The sequence below is a fragment of the Tarenaya hassleriana genome, unplaced genomic scaffold, assembly GCF_000463585.1.
Source record: "Tarenaya hassleriana unplaced genomic scaffold, ASM46358v1 Cleome1, whole genome shotgun sequence".
Classification (NCBI taxonomy): Eukaryota; Viridiplantae; Streptophyta; class Magnoliopsida; order Brassicales; family Cleomaceae; genus Tarenaya; species Tarenaya hassleriana.
The window spans coordinates 3,584,483-3,601,720 of NW_010960187.1; the positions used below are offsets into that span (position 1 = coordinate 3,584,483).

Consider the following 17,238-nt stretch of genomic DNA (forward strand, 5'->3'; position numbering starts at 1 on the left):
ATATATTTATATTTTTATTTGTATATAGATATGAATATATATGTATATATATATTTTGCTGTTTATTTTTTTTTTAAAAAAAAAAAAATCGATTTTTTTCACATTTTTCGGATTTTTTTTTAAAAATCCGACGTGGCATGCTGATGTGGCAAAAAATCTATGTGGCATGCCACATCAGCTGCCACGTGGCATGCCACGTCAGCATTTAACAGACACTTAACACCGTTTTCGGATTGTGTAGGAAATTGTAGTTAAATTGGATAGTTCGTGTATCAATTTGACACATTTGATAATTTGGTGTAGTTTTTTGTCAAATTAAAAATTTTGTATGAAAAGATCATTATTTTATAAAGTCGGTGTAGAAAAATAAAAATGTCATTTTCTCTATTTATAATATTGGAGGGTGGTGATATGGATATATGGGTTTTTCTAGAGCAAATTAAAAAGCGGCCCAATAACGACATTTTTCATTGCTCCTCTATGGCCCATTAACAGCCCAACATAGCCCAACAGCTTTGAATTCGCAAATTTATTAATGTCGAAGCGAAATCACAAAATGTTTCGGAGAGAATCGGGGGAGGATTTTTCTCTGTTCTTCTTTGGATGTTTCTCATTCTCATTGAACGTTCTTCCATTTGAAGCAGAATTCTTTACAGGAATTCGATAATTTAATTAAAAAAAAAAGGATCCTTTGACAAAAATCAGGAAGGAAAAAACACCAAGATTCATGTAATAACACCCCAAGAAACACACATACCACAAAAGTGTAAATGATCGGCCTTTACAAAGAACTACAAAGACAAAGAATTTGCAGAGGTTTTGTACAAAAAAAAACCCAACTAATTATCTGATCCCAGGTTGCAGAGGTTTTGTACAAAAAAAACCCAACTAATTATCTGATCCCAGGACAGTTCTGTCTCCGGAATCACTGTGATCACCGCTGTCACCCCCGCCGTCACGGTCGGAATCTCGGCTTCTCCGACCGCCGTCGTTGAAGCTAAACCTAACCCAAATCTCTCTCCGACGCCCATTTCCATCGTCTCTCTTCTTCGAGAGATCTTCTTCGTCAACAGGCATCTCATACCTGCAAACAGGGCACGACCCATGAAGCCCCAACCACTTTTCTATGCACTCGCCGTGAAACCTATGCTTACACGGCATCTCCTTCGCCGTCTCGCCCGCAGTCAATTCATCCAGACAGATCACGCACTCTCCACCGCCGGATTCCATCTCGACGGTCGGCATCGCGTCGACGGAGGCCTTGGACGCCGGAGGACGACCATCTTTCCGGTTTCCGAGTAGGGTGCGAAGCAGGGGATCCAAGCCCCGCGATCCCTCGAGAACGACCATCCCTTGCGTGAAGGGGTTGACCAGGATCACTCTCTCAGGCGACGGAGGATCACCGCCGCCGTTGCTTTCCGGCGATTCTGGGTTGGGGATCTGGTGGGTCTGTCGCTCGGAGAATCCTAAGACGAAGGGCATGAAGAGAAAGAGGTCTCTGTTCCTGAAAACACCTTCGAGAACAGAGGGTGTCTCTGCTTGCTGCGGACCAGGTTCTGCTTCCATGGCGGATGAAGAGGCAGAGATTCCCAAAACTCTTCTGTTCTTGGTTATTTTTTGGATATGAAGATGGGATTTAGAGTTTTCTGGGTTTTAAGAGTTGAAGGTAGTGGAATCATCTGGAAAGTTTTCGCTGCAGATACTTTGTATTCTAAATTTCTAATACCGGTGAACCGTCAAATCCATTTGTTTTTTTTTTTTGCTATTGCCAAATTGGTTTTTAGTAGAATTCCGAAATTAGCCCCTACGTCAGTCTTCTCCTTTAAATATAATAAGATGGAAATTGGAACGGTGAGGTGAAGGGTAGTGTTGGAATTGCGAATAGAATATGGTGTGGCATTAGCAATTTCTCGCAGCCACTCAGATCCAAAAGTATCTGATATTTTGCTTAACGTGCATACGTGGCACTGCAGCCCTTATCGGCAAAGCTTTTGGGCTTATTGGCCCATTTTCGTCTTGTCGCGTTTTTATTATCGAAAATTTCCTCTGCAAATTATTATTTTTTCTATAAATACGGGAGATGTGAAAGTATTTGTTCTAAATAATAACCAATGGAAAAACATTTTTGAAAAAAAAAACTTTATAAGATAAATGGTGATATTAAAATGCGTGAAGAATAAATGGAGATTTGTATATTTAAATGGGCTCGATTCTCGGGAAATCCTAGAAAATTTAGCAAAAACGCGTTCCGACGACGGGTGTAAGAACAAATAGAGAGGGGGAAAAAGGGTCATAGACGCTTCAAGATTCTCTCGCCATTTTCCAGGTAAAATCGTTTCCATCTTACCCAGATCTTGACGAATTTTCTTTCCGAATTTCTCTTGGTCATCGTCTTTCGAGTCTGATGATCTCAATTCAGGTTTGCTATTTTTATTGATGTGCGGTGAATGCTCAGGTTTTGGTTCCAGTTCTTGGAATTTTCGCCTACGAAGAACAAGTTTACGAAAGTTGATTTAGGTAAGAATGAGCGATCATTTGGTGGTGTACGTGGATCGGATGGTGAGGCCGGTACCGGCGAATCCGGTCCAGGCGGAGACGGAGAGGCCGGACGCCGCCGGGCCGTCGAGCTCGGCCTCGCCGGAGAAGAGGGTCGACGAAGGCGGAGAGGAGGAGCCTCTGATTCAATCGGCGGAGTGCCGCATTTGTCAGGAGGAGGACTCTCTTAAGAATCTGGAGAGCCCCTGTGGCTGCAGCGGAAGCCTCAAGGTACATACATATATGCATGAATATTCGCTGTTTATATCCACATTATAGCAATTTATGGGTCTCTGATTTAGTTTTTTAAAGTTTTTGGAAGCTTGCAAGGAAAATACACAGACCATTGTTAGCATCCGTGTTTAGGTATTTGATTCTGAGGAAATTAGGCCTTGTCATTGCATGTTTGTCCACAACTTCTGCTATGTTGCAGGATTTCATGGAGTCTTGATGGTTTTGTTCGATTAGTCTTGCTTGTAGGACTAATTATTATACCCAAGGACTCCATTATCATCACCGGAAATTTGTGTTCTTTCCATGTATGTGTACTAAACAGTTCATTATTGATTGAATATATGTTTTCCACAGTATGCTCACAGGAAATGTGTTCAGCATTGGTGTAACGAGAAAGGCGACATTATTTGCGAGATTTGCCATCAGGTAAATTTATCTATACGCTTTTGCGGAACAAATTACTTGACACTGACCACAAAAGAGGTTTATGGCTTGCTAAAATTCCATGCTTTTGATGCTTCTCCAAATTTATGCTTGCTGTTAGACGCTATTGCCGATGAATCATGTAGGAATAGTATGGCTTTGATCTTGTTCCTTGTCTATGGAGTTGCTACTAACATTTCTTGGCCTTCGCATTTATTGTCTTGTGCACAGCCTTACCAGCCTGGTTATACTGCCCCACCTCCTCGCCCTCAGCCCGAGGAAACCACCATTGATGTTAGGTAAGTAAAAAAATTTCCTATTGCATCTATTTCATGTTCTCTGTTATTTGTTTGAGGATTTGGACGTTGGTACTGATGTGTGTTTCCTTTGTGTGGTAGCAGAGGCTGGACGATATCAGACACTCCCCTGGATCTGCCCGATCCTCGCCTCTTTGCCATTGCAGACGCAGAACGTCAGATTTTGGAAGCTGATTATGACGACTACGCTGCTTCAAATGCAAGTGGAGCTGCTTTTTGCCGCTCAGCTGCTCTTATTGTAAGCCTTCCCCCGAGCTATGCCACCATGGAACAATCTCAATAAGAAGAGTTTGCTCTCCGAGAAATCATGCCTTATACAATAGTCATTCTCAATTTCAGACTTTTGTTTTTCGAGCAGTATGTTTATTATCACCAGAAGTGTAGATTTCCTTGTGTATTGAATTGGGTTCTTTTTTTTTTTTTAATAATGTAGCTGATGGCGCTTTTGCTGTTGCGCCATGCAATGACAGTCACAGATGGTGGTGGTGGTGGTGACGAAGAAGACGATGACATATCCACATTCTTCTCTGTAAGTGGGAACTCCAATTTTTTGCAGGATGAATCAAAGTCTCTCTCATGCATTTGCATATCTGTTTGTGTTTAATTACAATTGTGAATCTCTCTTCTTTTTTTTACAGCTTTTCCTGCTAAGAGCTGCTGGGTTCCTGCTCCCATGCTACATCATGGCTTGGGCCATCAGTATCCTGCAACGCCGCAGACAAAGACAGGTAACACATAAATATCCCTCTTATCCTCGGGCGGCGACCATTCCGAGTTTCAGTTCGGTGATTTCAGTTTTAAAAAAAAAAACTATAACCGATTGATTTTTTTTTATATTGAATTCGGTTGAGGTTCAGTTTTTATTGATAAAAATTATAGAATTTGGCATGGTTGATTCCATAGAGGTTAAAAAAAATGCAGGAAGCGGCGGCAGTGGCAAGACAAGTGGCGTATGTGTTGAGAAGAGGGCAGAGAAGGGGAGTTCAGTTCACGATAGCAACGGGGCCGCCGTCAATGGCGGAGAATCCCCACCACGAGACCGTTTGAATCTCCTGTCTCTGTCTTTTGTGGAAGTCCGGCTGATGGGTCCAAAGCCCCGAGCTAGCCAGCCTCGGCGGTACGAGGAGAGAGGTGAGTCCTCCCCTCGCCCATCTGTGCTTAATGAATTTGACATTGCTCTCTCTGTATATGCTTTCTTTATGTAATGTTACTGTATCTATCTCCCCCTTCCCCCCCAAAAAAAAACGTGTTTTAAAAAATTAATGTGTTGATTGGAGAAGAATGTGCCTTTTTTTTCCAAGTAGAGGAATGGATTGATTCAAGCTCTCATAAGGTTAAGCGTTGTTTACCTTTTCATAAGCTTAATCATTGTTCTAATTGGAGATGATCAATTTGATTATTAACTTAATCCATCTGATTAGAATAATTCATAATTATAATTGGATCCGATCTCATATCAAACATGAATGGTTATTATTTTTTAAAATCAAATAAATCGATCCAAATTAAAAAAAAAGGAAATTTAAAGACTGAAAGTTTTTTTGTTTGTTGGAAAATTAGTATTTTTACTAAAAAAAATCGAATCGAACAAAATAAAACCGAATAAAATTCAACGTGCAAACTGAATAGTAATTGACAGTCTTTTAGCTTTAATTCACCTCGTCCTGAATACCATGTTACTGGACTGCTCTCGTCATAAAGTGAAAATGAAAATGGGCCGTTATATAAGCCCGTAAAGCCCAATGAGAAAAGAATGGAGTTATCTACCGTTGATTGATATATCGTGAAGTACATTTCAGCCGTTGGATCTAGGGCACATGATTCTTTGAATACCCTTTTATACATAGTTAGGTTTAGATAGCCTTCCTCCCTCCTCGAGTCAATAAACCCTGACTGAGAAGACGAATAGCAGCAGAAATGGTGCAGCGGCTTGTTTACCGGACGCGGCACAGCTATGCCACTAAATCGAACCAGCACCGTGTCGTCAAGACCCCCGGTCCGTCTATCCTTCTTCTTCATTCGCTCTCTCACTATATCTCTAGCTCTGTATGTGTTTGTATATTTGTTTCTTTGTATGTGTTGACAGTTGATTTGGGTCGTTTGCAGGAGGGAAGCTGGTATATCAAACCACGAAAAAGAGAGCCAGCGGCCCGAAATGTCCTGTCACCGGCAAGCGGATTCAGGGTGTAAGTTTTCTGTATTTTGGATTATGCTTTTTTTGTATATCTTCTTTGATTTTTGTATGATTTGGATGTTGGTGAGACTGGGATGCGCTTATAGGTCTGTTTATATGTTGTTCTGGTTAAAGCTGAGATTGTGTTGAATCTGCTTGCATTTCTATATATTGAGGCAGATTTGTCTTGACGTATAAGGAAGTGTAGAAATTAGACTGTTCTTAGATTCCCTTAGTTTGGGGTGTTTGATTTTGATGCGTCCTAGTGCCGTTTGACAGATCAATGTTTTTCTTTGCAATATTTGAAATCTTGTTTAAATGTTAGCCTGTCACTGGAAAAGTCATTACCTTTCATATGTATTTCTCTTACTGTTTGGAAGACTCCTTGCTGTTATTAAACGTGTATCGTTATCAGAGGCAGAATTCCTTTTGATGTTGTTGTTCCTATTCTGATTCTGTTCTTGTGCTTATTGACGGTCTTGTGCTGATTAGATGAACTCTCCATCAGTACATAACATAATCATAAGCTACATCTATTTGCCACACAGCTTCTTCCAAGTTTTCCCTCTGATATGTGAGGGATTGCCATCCACTTGTGGCATAAACTCCCATTTTCAAAACTTTGCGTTTTTTTTGTCTCTAGGTGTTTGCCTTTTTATATCTATTCTAATTTAACCTACTCTTGACCCGTTGTTCGTATAGATCCCTCATCTAAGGCCTGTTGAATACAAGAGGTCTAGATTGTCTAGAAACAGAAGGACAGTCAACCGGGCATATGGTGGAGTCTTGTCCGGTTCTGCTGTAAGGGAAAGGTTTGTGCTTGAGCTTTATTTCACTAAGTTTCTACCACTTTAGCTGAATTAGAGAATTCGTTGAACTCATCGGGTTTCTTTTCGTTCCCTCCAGGATCATTCGGGCATTCCTCGTTGAAGAGCAAAAGATTGTGAAGAAGGTGTTGAAACTCCAAAAGGCCAAGGAGAAGCTAGCAGCCAAGAGTTAAGCCAATCTATTTAACAATACCCCAGATGAAATAGTTTGTCTCTCTCTCTCTCTCTCTCAATGGGTTATGTTCTAAATGATAGGGCTGTCTCAGTCATGCTTTGTATGACCCTTTTGGTCTGACTCTGTCGACAATTCAGCTGTATTACTTCAGTTTTGTCTTGGATTTAGTTTTAAATGGCTGAGTTTTCGTTTGATGTTGAATTGAAGTCATGAGATGGTTTCTATTGTTTGGGTTTATGTATAATACATATTTTGAACCTGTTGAAGACATGTCTGTCTTCTCATGCCGGTTTTAAGGACACCAACGATGATGTAAGGGCTACTTGAACATTGGGTCTAAGATTTAAGGGTTGTCGGATCCATTCAGGCAAAATCCAGCAAAGTAACCTTTGCCTACGTATAGAAAAGATGAGATATCGTTTATCAATTAGTTTTCATTTCTTCCTGTATGTATGTATGTATATATGTTGATGGTCATGTATTGTAATTGAAAGTTGAAATATACCAAACCATAGAACAAATATCCAATTGGCCAAGGATCTCTCTGTTTTTTAACGCGGAAAGACACTTGTGAAGTGAAAGCAGCGCATTGTATTTGACAATGATCATTTAATTAAAAAAATGTTTAAAATGTAAAAAAGAAAAAGAAAAATTAGACGTAGATTTGATTTCTGCATAGTTCCATTTCGCTATAAGTCTCCGCCTTTGGCTCTGTTTCTGAGAAGCACATCTAAAATCTCCGTCCTTTCCCCTCTCTAATTTAGTTCTCTGTTCCTTTCTACATCCGTCCATGGTGGCCGTGGTGATGGCGATTCACACAAATTAGGGTTTCTTTTTTCTCTTTTTGTAAGAAATTGACCTCACACGTCTCGATTCGATCTCTTTCGTCTCTGTCATCATCATCCCCACCGACAGCAACTCTCCAAGTCTCCGTATTTCCGCGTCTGATCAGCCATTTGTCGCGTGCGACCACCCTGGTTCGTCCTCTCACTTTCCATTCTAATCGGCAAGCGATCTGTTTGATTCGCTCGGCAAATCTACTCCTACCTTTTGGTCGGATCCGTGGACAATTGTCATTAAATTCCGTTTTTGTTACCAGATTTGTTAACTTTTCCCGCAATAAATAGCCTAGTAATAGAGTAGGATCACAGAGCTTGCTGGATCTTTTGAGGTTCACGTCATTTATGTTCACATGTGTGATGGATCTTTGTTAATTACGTTAAGATCAGTCGCTTCTTCCCAAAGATAAACGCGATTATTTTATCATGTTTCATATATATATATATATACAAAGATGGCATAAGTCTGCTGTTCTAGTTTCAACTTTTGTTTTAGCATGTCTTCATATCATTGTCTTGATCCATCAGTTATGTCTGGGTCCGGTCCCGGTCCCGGTCCCGATTGGTGATATATTAAGTTGTAATTTCTAGTGTGCTACTAAATATAAAGATTCATACTTTTCTGGGTTTTGCCAGTGCCCATTTGTTGATTTCATCGGCTAGTACCTGATACCTGTGATCTGGATCTTTCTTCGTTTTGTCCTCTACCATTGATTTGGAGCTGATCTTGGTTGATATGATGACTTCAGGTTATTCATGGCGTTGAAATCCAGTTCTGTTGATAATAAAACCCGGAGCTCTGTACAGATCTTTATCGTTGTCGGGTTGTGCTGCTTTTTCTACATTCTGGGTGCATGGCAACGGAGCGGGTTCGGTAAAGGAGACAGTATTGCTCTGGAGATGACGAAGAGTGGAATAGATTGCAACTTGGTTCCCAGCTTGAGTTTCGAGACTCATCACTCTGGCGATTTGACCGTCGATGAATCATCAAAGCCTGAGGCTTTCGAGCCATGTGATGCCCGTTTCACCGATTACACTCCCTGCCAAGACCAAAGGCGGGCCATGACTTTCCCGAGGGAAAACATGATTTATCGAGAAAGGCATTGCCCACCCGAGGAAGAGAAGCTTCATTGCCTGATACCGGCTCCCAACGGGTACGTGACTCCGTTCCCATGGCCCAAGAGTCGTGACTATGTGCCCTACGCAAATGCACCGTACAAGGCCTTGACAGTGGAGAAGGCTATTCAGAATTGGATTCAGTACGAGGGGAATGTATTCAGATTCCCTGGTGGTGGAACTCAGTTCCCCCAAGGTGCGGATAAATATATTGATCAGCTCGCGTCTGTGATACCGATGGGCAATGGAACGGTTAGGACAGCATTGGACACTGGTTGTGGGGTATGTTCTTCTCGGATAACCTTTATATTTTTTTCTTAAACATGATTCCTTAAATGGTGAAATCCAATTCAAAATTTCTTTTCAGGTTGCTAGTTGGGGTGCATACTTATGGAGCAGAAATGTCGTCGCTATGTCTTTTGCACCGAGAGATTCCCATGAAGCGCAAGTACAATTTGCTCTCGAGAGGGGTGTTCCCGCTGTTATCGGTGTTCTCGGTACCATAAAATTGCCATACCCTTCGAGATCTTTCGACATGGCTCACTGCTCTCGATGCCTGATTCCATGGGGCGCAAATGGTGAGGATAATTCTCTAAATCGGCTAAAACTGCCGTTTTGGGATCTTTTTTTGCAAATTCTGCGGTAATAATTGTTGTTTTGGTTTTGATTATTTCAATTTTCTAAAACGGTAGTTTTAGCCGACTTTGGCAGACGGGATCTAAGTGGCTCGGAACTCGAAGGGATTTCTTGCCCTCGAGATGCCGATTCCCGACACTTGGGAAACTACTGATTTAGAATAAGGTGTTTCTTTCTACTTACCAAAATCGGCTAAAACTACCGTTTTAGGTGTCTACAAATAGTTTGGTTCCACTGATCTGCTCGAGTTTGGAAGTTAAACAATATTGTTTTGTGTTTTTGCAGACGGGATGTACTTGATGGAAGTCGACCGTGTCCTTAGACCGGGCGGTTATTGGGTGCTCTCTGGTCCGCCCATTAACTGGAAGACCAACTACAAGGCATGGCAGCGCCCCGAGGATGAGCTTCAGGAGGAACAACGAAAGATCGAGGAGATTGCCAAACTTCTTTGTTGGGAGAAGAAGTACGAACATGGCGAGATCGCCGTTTGGCAAAAGAGAGTTAACGACGAGTCGTGCCGTTCAAGACAAGACGACCCTCGAGCAAATTTCTGCAAAACCGATGACCCTGATGATGTCTGGTATGGAACTCTGTTCTCTATCTTGCTTTTGAGGTTGTTCCGTTTTGTTTTTAAGCCAAAATATTTCCAAGAACTCGTCCAGGATAATCGAAATGTTCACAAAATTTGTATTTCAACAAATTCTCTGATCCTAGGTACAAGAAAATGGAGGGTTGCATCACTCCGTATCCAATGGTAAGCAATCCAGACGAGGTTGCCGGGGGCAAACTGAAGGTTTTCCCTGAGAGGCTCAACTCGGTGCCTCCAAGAATCTCGAGCGGTTCCATCCCGGGAATCTCTGTCGAGGCATACCAAGAGGACAGCCGTGAATGGAGAAAGCATGTAAAAGCGTACAAGAGAATCAACAGTCTCCTCGACACTGGAAGATACCGAAATATAATGGATATGAACGCGGGTTTCGGCGGATTCGCAGCAGCTATCGAGTCCCCAAAGCTCTGGACGATGAACGTAGTGCCCACGATTGCCGAGAAAAACACGCTCGGCGTTATATACGAGCGAGGACTCATCGGCATTTACCACGACTGGTAAAGTTTCCCTCTCTGGTATCTCCTTTCTTCACCGAGAAATTAGGGTTTCGGAGCTTCTGAATACGGTTTTCATGTCTGTCAGGTGCGAGGCTTTGTCGACGTACCCAAGAACATACGACCTGATCCACGCAAACCATCTCTTCAGTCTGTACAAAGACAAGTAAAAGATCTCTCCTTTTTTTAAGTTCACTCTCTCAGTTTCTTTTGCTTATCATGTCTGAATCTTGTTAAACGAATCTGATCGAAACCCTAGGTGCGACATGGGAGACATTCTCGTGGAGATGGATCGGATTCTACGCCCGGAAGGGGCGGTAATAATCCGGGACGAGGTCGATGTTTTGGTGAAGGTGAAGAAGATGATAGGCGGGATGAGATGGGACTCGAAGCTGGTCGATCATGAGGACGGTCCTTTAGTCCCCGAGAAGGTTCTGATCGCCGTGAAGCAGTATTGGGTCGCCGGAGGAAACTCCACGTCAGCAAACTGAAGGATTTCCGGCTATCGGAGGAAACTCCATCGTCACTCCATCGTCGGCAAACTGAAGATTTTCCGGCGACCGGAGGAGGGTTTTTGTTTTATCAGATGAAACCATGATTTATACAGGGTTGAGAGGAAACCTTTTGAGATGCAATCTGTCTTTAAAAAAAATTATGAAACTATTTTATTATTTATGATTATTATTATTGATAAAATTTTGTTAGATTTTTGTTTTGTCGAGCCAGGGGTTTAATCTTTGTAGATGAAATTTTGTGGACATATAGACATGATATTATCATTACAACTATAATGTCCTTTTCGTACACAGTTGGCTCATTGAATATGTTGGCAGTAAGAAATAAAAGCCAAGGACGGTGACTGACCAATTCATGATTTTATATTTTTATTTTACTGAAAAATCTTTTCAGATAATTAAAAGTGCAACCATTTTGTATAAATTGTTTTAAAAAGTACCATCTTATTTATATGTCTGAATAAATCTACGGAGAGAGAGAGATCCAAGTAGATAGATACGTATGTATCGATGAAGTCAGGGGCGTCTTCTTCCCAAGACGACGACTTCCTCAGAGCTGTCTCCTGCGAAAGCAGAAGGGGACATAACAGTGGAAGACATTCTCAGGATCAGGACAAGAAGGTTTCGTCAGCCACAGATGGGGAGATCGGAGTGTTCGCAGCCGAGAAGTACTTTAGCGGCGAAGTCGACAGCACGACATCGACGGTCACGATCCCTCCGACCATCCACGGTCTCTCCAGAGATCTCGGGATCTGTTCCGATCCGACAGCCAGTGTTGCTTCCGAGTCGAGTTGGTACAGCAGAAGCGCTTTGCTTCACCAGGACACCGCTTTGAGGAAACACGACTCGTCCACTCGTACCAGTGGAAAGAACAAGTCCAAATCTTTTCTCTCCAGTCTCGGCATTAAGTGTAAATGTTCTTGTCTTGACGGCAACTCTTCTGATGTCGATGAGAACGCCAGAGAAACAAGACCTCCTGGTCGGTTTTCGGGTTTGCCTCATCGATCTATTTCGAGCTCTGCAGACGAATTTTTCAGCTTCTCCACCATGAATCCCCTTCCAAGAACACTAATCCGAAAAGAGGAAGCAGAAATACCGAGAGAATCTCTCGAAGTTTTCGGTTCACCTGTGTTGCAGAAAAGAAACACATCCTCGATCAACCCTAGAACAGGCCAAGAAAGCGATAGCGACCAGAGTTCTGAGCTATTCGAGATCGGAAGCTTGACGGGCGAGGCAAAGGAAAAGACCTTTCTTGCGACGCAAGGCACATACGTAGTGGAGTCGCCTCCTCACCCGCCAAGCGAGGCCAGCGTAGAGTGGAGCGTAGTGACCGCAAGTGCTGCGGAATTCCCGGTCGCACCATCAGATTACAGTGAAGAAATCTACAAGAACATTCTGATGAGCAAAGCCAAGTTAGAACCGAAACAATCCAGTTCAGTTCTGTCCTGTTGCGTGGACAGGAAGAAATCTTCAGGAGTTGCCGGAGATTCGTACAGAATCGTGAGCCCGCGTCTTGACCGCGATCTTATCTGGAGAAACTGTTCTTATTCCTCGGAACACAAGGAAAGGCTCAGAGCCGAACCTGAGATGAACGTCTCGGAATCAAGAAAAGGCATGATCACTGCAAGTCCTCGATTCTTCAGTCCGCACGCTTCACATCGTATGAACATTCAATGAGATCCATCTACTTCTCCGTTTGTTATGTTTGTAAGAGTTTAAGAATCAATGTTACCTCCTTTTCACATTAAGAACACAGCATTTGTTGCTTATTATATATATGCAGATAGATTCCAATTTTCACGTAAAATTGTACGTAGTAACATATATCTTTAAACCCTACAGCTTTTGCGATAGAATTCAAAAGACTATGGAGTTTTCTGTCTTTCAGACAAGAAAACATTCTGTGTTTCTGGTTACCTAATTAGACACGAAACTAATCATTCGAAATCCATTGTCTGATGGAAAGAACAAAAAAGAAACAATCATTCCCAAGAACAGACAAGAGAGAGAGAGAGAGAGAGTTTTTGCAGTAAATTCAGTGACTCGAATGTCAGAGAACAGACCCAATCGGGAATTAACCAAGTGGGCGAACCATAACGACATCGTGGTCAATTTCGAGGGGCCCACCAGAGACCGAACCATGTGAACCACAAGCAAAAGTTAACAAAAGGGCGTGGCCTTATAAGAACCGGTGACTAAACATGCATGGTTGTCCAAAAACATCCTATTCGTTTCTGAAACACCAAAGTCGTTTTCAGTTTTCATGAGCCATTCACATCATAAGAGCCTTTAGGACAAAACCTTGAATACAAATCATATGACGACAAAATCTCTCCAAATGTCTTTTTTCTCCGGCAAAACCAACTAAACATTTGGCAGAGGTGGATGCGGATCAGCTACCCGAATTTTAGGATATTCGACCTTTAGTTTTCATCTCACGCCACGGTTTTTTATGACCGAAGCATCTCGGTGCCGCCTTTGCAAAACTCGGGTATCCGTGGCTCGGATACCCGCGACTGATGGTTGATATCTGCAGATACCAAACCTATGAAAAAATGCAAATTTTTGTTGGTTCGAATTGAACATCAAGTGTATAATGTTAATTTTTGTATAAAGAACAAAAAAACTCACCCCTACTTCCAATTGAATCAGAAACGGTTTGATTCAGAGGATAAACTCGCTGTCCTCTACATTGTCTGAAAACACAGATTCGGTTACTTACTGTACAAGCAAAATTTCCCTAGGGTTTCGACTTGGGCAAGATATCGGGTATAGTTTACTCTCCGTACGATCCCTTCTCGTTCGATAAGAGACTCTATCCTCTCTTTAATCGATCGGTAGGGTTAGCCAGGAACCGTGGCTGCCACTGTTTGGGCTCTTCTGCTTCGATATGATAGAGAAGTCAGGCCCAAAGTGAACAGATCCAGGCCCATTTAAGTCTCTCTTGCAACCCAAAAGCGGTATTGTCGTTGGAGGGCGAATCTTTGGTCGAGGGGTAAACTGGCCATTGCAAGAACACGACCAAAGTGATACATATATACATACGTGCGTACGTACGTACAGTACATACATACGTACATTATATGTCTGTCTGTGTGTGTTATGCTATAAGAACACGACCAAAGCAGAAACTGCAGGAAACTCTAATAATCTCCCGCTTTCATGTGTCGCTTTCTCCATCACTAATCAACCATCTGCATTTTTCCATAGTGCGCTCTCCCTCTCTCTCTCTTCCAAACCAAAAAAAAAAACGATACTGTATATGTTGCAGGCATTATTGATACGGAAGCATACAAAGTCGTAGAAGGGTTGCTCGAGAAAACGAATGATTTGAGTGGATGACGTCAGCCCTAGTGGATTGATATGGAGTTGGGGAACCCAGTTGCCGCCGGAGAGTGACGTGGGTATTGATAACGACTCCTTAGTCCTCCCCCCACATAGCTTTTGACAAATACATACGTCTACAAATACGCAACAAATTGCTCTTTCACCGCCACGTGTAAGTACGCAAGCGTACAAATCTATACGCACACATACATAGATAGATAGATAGATCGCAAATTAAGCAATCTTACTTTGTCAAATACTGCCGACACAGGTGTTGATACGGTCTTTGTGGTGACCACGAATTTAATGGAATTCATATATACATGTACATATATAAAATCAAAATAATACTATAACAATAATAGTTATTACGGTGGAAGGGGAAAAAAGGAGAGGGGGTACGTACCAAATGGGTCAAATAGACGTCGAAAACAAGAGAGAGAAAGAGGAAATGACTGAAAAGGACATGAGGTTTCCTCGAAATCACGATGCCCATTGCGTGGCATTTTCCGTAATTTTTCGAGTCCAGGGTACGGAAATTATATATTTATGGATATAAAAACCTGGGGTTGTAAGTTTCATTATCATTTCCTTTGATTTTTACGTGCTGTGTTTTTTTTAAAACTTTTCAGTTCTTGTCCCCCTATGACGTCACCTTTTTCGCCCAATTGGGTAAACTGGTAATTCCCGAAGGACCAAAAGGACAACCTTAAATTTTGTAAGGGTTTTTTTAACTTTTTTTTTTTTACCATAAGTTTATGCAGTCGTCTTTTAGTATTTTACGAAAAGGGTAAAATATCCCTTCCACTTATACAAGAGGTTGACGTAAGAATATCTCGAGCTTTTTAATCAGTAAAAAAAGATGTGTAGATATATAGACCTTGCAAACGTCACCGTTAATTAAAATGATTGAATTTGTGCATTTAAAATGGATCGAATTTCGAATTTATTCAATAATTTACATCAGTAGATATAGAGCTTTTCATATTGTAAACCGAATCAAATCAAACTAAACTTACGCAATGATAAAAAAAATATATAATAAAGTTCCTGACTATAATAACATGTGTCGGACAAATTATTGTATAATTTATGTATGTTGCTGTCTATGCTCGTCATTGGAAAACGACAAAATATAATCGATTGTGAATTCAGAATCGAAATGAAGAGTTCTTCTTCTTTGGTGATGATATACATGCACGTGTGTATGTGTATATATAATGTGCCATTCGAATATACATATGTGTCAATCCTTTTAAGCATTTAGATATATCAAAGGCTCGAAAGCCAGCTTGTCATTCCTTCAAACATATTGCTCTTTCTCTCTTGTTCCCCTTAATTTTCATTTCCAAAATTTTGTTAAATTGTGTGGATAAACCCCTAAATATCTATGATATTTAATCATGTATATATTGACTAAACTATATGTGGCTGTATAACTGAAATATTTGATAGAAATGGGAAAATATTCTATAACAAAGTCGATGGAACCAAACCAAAAAACATTATATCTGCTTCGTTTTTATTTCTATTTCTTTCTATTACAACAGGCTTAAATCTAAAATAAATTAAATTACTTATGAAATAGGCCAAAAAATATATGAAGTGAATAAAATGGAAACAGAACTTATGATGTCAAATAAAAAAGGTTGCCCAATACGAATCAATCCAAAATCTATAGGAATCTAGATTGATTTTTTAATATCACCATCTAAATGGACTTAAACTATATAGAAAAAAAGAATTTGAACCGAATCGAAATTGCCCCTCTTATATATAGTTATATAGATGTGTGCGCATATATATACTGATAAGAAAAATAGTACCAATGTTCCATGTTATATCAATATAGGGATACTGCAGTCTATATACATGGGGACATAAGTGCCAGTGTTCTGTTCCGTGTGATTGCACTAATTTGTAAGCAACATTTATCTAAATATTTTAATATCCTTTTATATAAGATTGATCTTATCAGTTGGTCTGATAATGATAACCGTGGACCATGATGATCATAAAATAAACATAACGACAATATACGGAGATGATGATGAATTCAAAAGCGATAACGACTATCATTACCTGGGAAATTATCAAAAGTCACGAAACTCGGTCAAACTTGGTTAATTCTCAAATCTAAACTCTGTATTATACAAAGTCTTCGAATGATTCTTAATTGTTATAATATTATTTACTCTTACATGTTATTATCTTTGTGATCTTGTATAAATACTTTAATATCATCAATAAGATCCAAGAAATGCATGTGATTTCAATAAGTTTTTCAGCTTATTACAGTGCTTGTAGAAATAAAATAACTAGAATAAGTCTATCGAATTGCGATTACAGTGCGCGCGCGTGTATATATATTGATACATATACGTACATACAGACACGCGTGTATTTAATATATACACAAAAATATGCATACACGCACACAGATGTGTATATATATATGTATGCATGCAGAGTCATAAAGAGATAGGTTCCAACATAAACGATGAATAATGAATGCTAGGGTTCCGGGTGCAACGTGATTATGTCGCCAGCCGTAGAGACAGTTTATGAGAAGACAACGTTGATGTTGCTGGTCTCTTTCCTCAGAATGATTTAGAACCGTTCCAGTGACATGAACCACTCAATAAGTGAATATATATACTTACGCATATACATACAAATGTATCTTTGGTGACGTGGAAAATTTTATAAAAAATTTAACTATGGAGTTGACGAAGCCACCTTTAAACTTGGATTCTGTTGTATGCATGTCTTTTTGTTCTGTGTTTTTTTCTTCCCCTAAATATCGTCGATATCAAATATGGTAATGCTCCAACCAAAAAAAGGATTTGTTTTGTGTTTCTTCCCCGTGATTAGTGTTTGAACATTAATACGTTATGATTCTCTTCTATTTTGGGTGCGTCTTTTTTGTATTTTTTTCGATCTCTTTAGCCCTTCGCTCTCTCTCTCTCTCTCTCTCTCTCTCTCTCTCTCTCTCTCTCAATCAAATCTGCCTCCTTGTA

The 17,238-nt window shown here is 40.6% G+C and overlaps 5 protein-coding genes across 6 annotated transcripts; 4 read left to right on the plus strand and 1 right to left on the minus strand.

The window, feature by feature from the left end:
- Positions 1-704: 704 nt before the first annotated feature.
- LOC104808712 (E3 ubiquitin-protein ligase RING1-like) lies at positions 705-1,713 on the minus strand. Its single transcript, XM_010534486.2, has one exon. The coding sequence runs from the start codon at positions 1,564-1,566 to the stop codon at positions 889-891; it is 678 nt and encodes a 225-aa protein (XP_010532788.1). The 5' UTR covers positions 1,567-1,713; the 3' UTR covers positions 705-888.
- A 407-nt stretch (positions 1,714-2,120) lies between these two features.
- On the plus strand, positions 2,121-4,838 carry LOC104808720. 2 transcript variants are annotated; one of them, XM_010534498.1, is made up of 8 exons: positions 2,121-2,326; positions 2,456-2,766; positions 3,124-3,195; positions 3,424-3,491; positions 3,591-3,747; positions 3,943-4,038; positions 4,148-4,237; positions 4,431-4,838. In XM_010534498.1, the coding sequence occupies exons 2-8, from the start codon at positions 2,524-2,526 to the stop codon at positions 4,554-4,556; spliced, it is 852 nt and encodes a 283-aa protein (XP_010532800.1). In that variant the 5' UTR covers positions 2,121-2,326; positions 2,456-2,523; the 3' UTR covers positions 4,557-4,838. The 2 variants fall into 2 exon arrangements, with proteins under 2 accessions (XP_010532800.1, XP_010532809.1); XM_010534507.1 differs by having other exon boundaries at positions 3,594-3,747.
- A 534-nt stretch (positions 4,839-5,372) lies between these two features.
- Positions 5,373-6,921, plus strand: LOC104808736 (60S ribosomal protein L34). The gene is made up of 4 exons (XM_010534516.1): positions 5,373-5,505; positions 5,616-5,695; positions 6,385-6,494; positions 6,589-6,921. The coding sequence occupies exons 1-4, from the start codon at positions 5,427-5,429 to the stop codon at positions 6,680-6,682; spliced, it is 363 nt and encodes a 120-aa protein (XP_010532818.1). The 5' UTR covers positions 5,373-5,426; the 3' UTR covers positions 6,683-6,921.
- A 470-nt stretch (positions 6,922-7,391) lies between these two features.
- LOC104808744 (probable methyltransferase PMT2) lies at positions 7,392-11,086 on the plus strand. The gene is made up of 7 exons (XM_010534526.1): positions 7,392-7,661; positions 8,273-8,921; positions 9,007-9,217; positions 9,561-9,855; positions 9,990-10,379; positions 10,465-10,542; positions 10,636-11,086. The coding sequence occupies exons 2-7, from the start codon at positions 8,280-8,282 to the stop codon at positions 10,865-10,867; spliced, it is 1,848 nt and encodes a 615-aa protein (XP_010532828.1). The 5' UTR covers positions 7,392-7,661; positions 8,273-8,279; the 3' UTR covers positions 10,868-11,086.
- Positions 11,087-11,346: 260 nt separating this feature from the next.
- LOC104824664 (protein PHYTOCHROME KINASE SUBSTRATE 1-like) lies at positions 11,347-12,658 on the plus strand. The gene has a single exon (XM_010556777.2). It carries the CDS (start codon positions 11,402-11,404, stop codon positions 12,566-12,568), a length of 1,167 nt encoding a protein of 388 aa, XP_010555079.1. The 5' UTR covers positions 11,347-11,401; the 3' UTR covers positions 12,569-12,658.
- Positions 12,659-17,238: the final 4,580 nt, after the last annotated feature.